This window comes from Nuphar pumila, chromosome 2 (assembly GCF_984573655.1).
Source record: "Nuphar pumila chromosome 2, dmNupPumi1.hap1.1, whole genome shotgun sequence".
Lineage (NCBI taxonomy): Eukaryota > Viridiplantae > Streptophyta > Magnoliopsida > Nymphaeales > Nymphaeaceae > Nuphar > Nuphar pumila.
The window spans coordinates 54,124,573-54,125,937 of record NC_143250.1 but is presented as its reverse complement, the minus strand read 5'-3'; the positions used below and the strand labels follow the sequence as shown (position 1 = coordinate 54,125,937).

At 41.5% G+C, this 1,365-nt stretch overlaps 1 protein-coding gene across 1 annotated transcript; it reads right to left on the bottom strand.

Annotated features, from left to right (window-relative positions):
* Nucleotides 1-388: 388 nt before the first annotated feature.
* LOC149845494 (uncharacterized) lies at nucleotides 389-805 on the bottom strand. Its single transcript, XM_089988128.1, has one exon. The coding sequence runs from the start codon at nucleotides 803-805 to the stop codon at nucleotides 389-391; it is 417 nt and encodes a 138-aa protein (XP_089844254.1).
* Nucleotides 806-1,365: the final 560 nt, after the last annotated feature.

The following is a 1,365-nucleotide window of genomic DNA, read 5'->3' as shown; positions in this document are numbered from 1 at the left end:
CAGGAACGGTCGAACCTCGTACCGACAGGTCGAGCCCCATCCCATGGATTTTCCCGTTATTTTCAAAACAGAGGTGAGTATTTCAAAACAATTTCCAAAATCTGGTCAAGTTTGACTCGCGAAAGCATGTTTTCCTCTTTCTCTCCTGCAAGGGAAGGGAAGACGGAAAAATTTTGCGACGATAACAACGTACTCATGTGCCTCGACCACGTCCACGACCTCGTGTATTAGGAATAGAACCTCGGCCTCAGCCATAGGAGACAAACATAACAGAGGTTTGTGATTCTGACTGGGATAAAGGAAGAGACATGGCAAGCCTCCTCAACTGATTATATGCCTCAGCAAGAGTGGGAACATCTGAGCCCATCAACATCTGAACTTTGGCAACTCAGAATTCAATTGACAAGCCAGTAAGGAACCGCGCGACCATGGTGTGCTCCTGGTGTAACCTCTGTTTATCACAGCATAATGGTCTATGTGCATTTAGTCTCTCAAATGTTGCTTTCACAGAGGCATAGTACTGGGCTAGAATTTGCTCTCCTTGTTGCAATTGATAGATCTCTTGTTTCACTTGAAGAATACGACTTACATTAGTTTCTTGTGAGTAAGTATCTCGCAAATTATCCCACATTTGTTTTGCAATTGTGTAATAAATTAGCCCATCAAGGACAGAAGGTTGCACATTGTTCATAATCCATGACATGACAATATCATTGTCCTCTTCCCATGTTGCATACTTTTCAGTTTTGTCTTTAGGCTCACTTTCTAACAAAATATGTTTTCTGCGATGCCCTGAGACAGACATCATGAACGTACGAGACCATCTAGCATAGTTGGTCTAATCAAGCTTTACGGATGATCCATAGGAGAATGGATTAGCAAAAGCCTTTTCTGCGTTTGAGCCATGAGATTGGACTGTAGATGTGTTCCACTTCACAGACACTCCCACACACAGTCTGCCGCAAAAAAAAATATACTATTCTGTGAAAGGGTGCAGCCAATAACCAGTTATAGCTTAGTTAAAACACAACCTTGAACTCTGATCTGAGATGTCCACCAACGACTATGTATCTGACCAACACTGATATGCAACTTCAACACTAATAGATCTGATCAGATTTAAGAGACGCTGATCAGATCTGATTTTCCACACCGATCTGCAACTTCAACACTAATAGATCTGATCAAATTTAAGAGATGTTGATCAGATCTGATTTTCCACACGATCGACAACTTTCACTGTCATATTTAAAAACACCACCCACAAACACTTCCATCGACCCAACAGATCTGATTTAGATCACAAAGAGGAAGAATGCAACACACAACATGAAACCCACAATCATGACAAGTAGATTTGAATCA

Bases quoted from the DNA above. Each gene is read 5' to 3' on its own strand.
- LOC149845494 (XM_089988128.1), bottom strand. From the start codon at position 805: ATGTCTGTCTCAGGGCATCGCAGAAAACATATTTTGTTAGAAAGTGAG.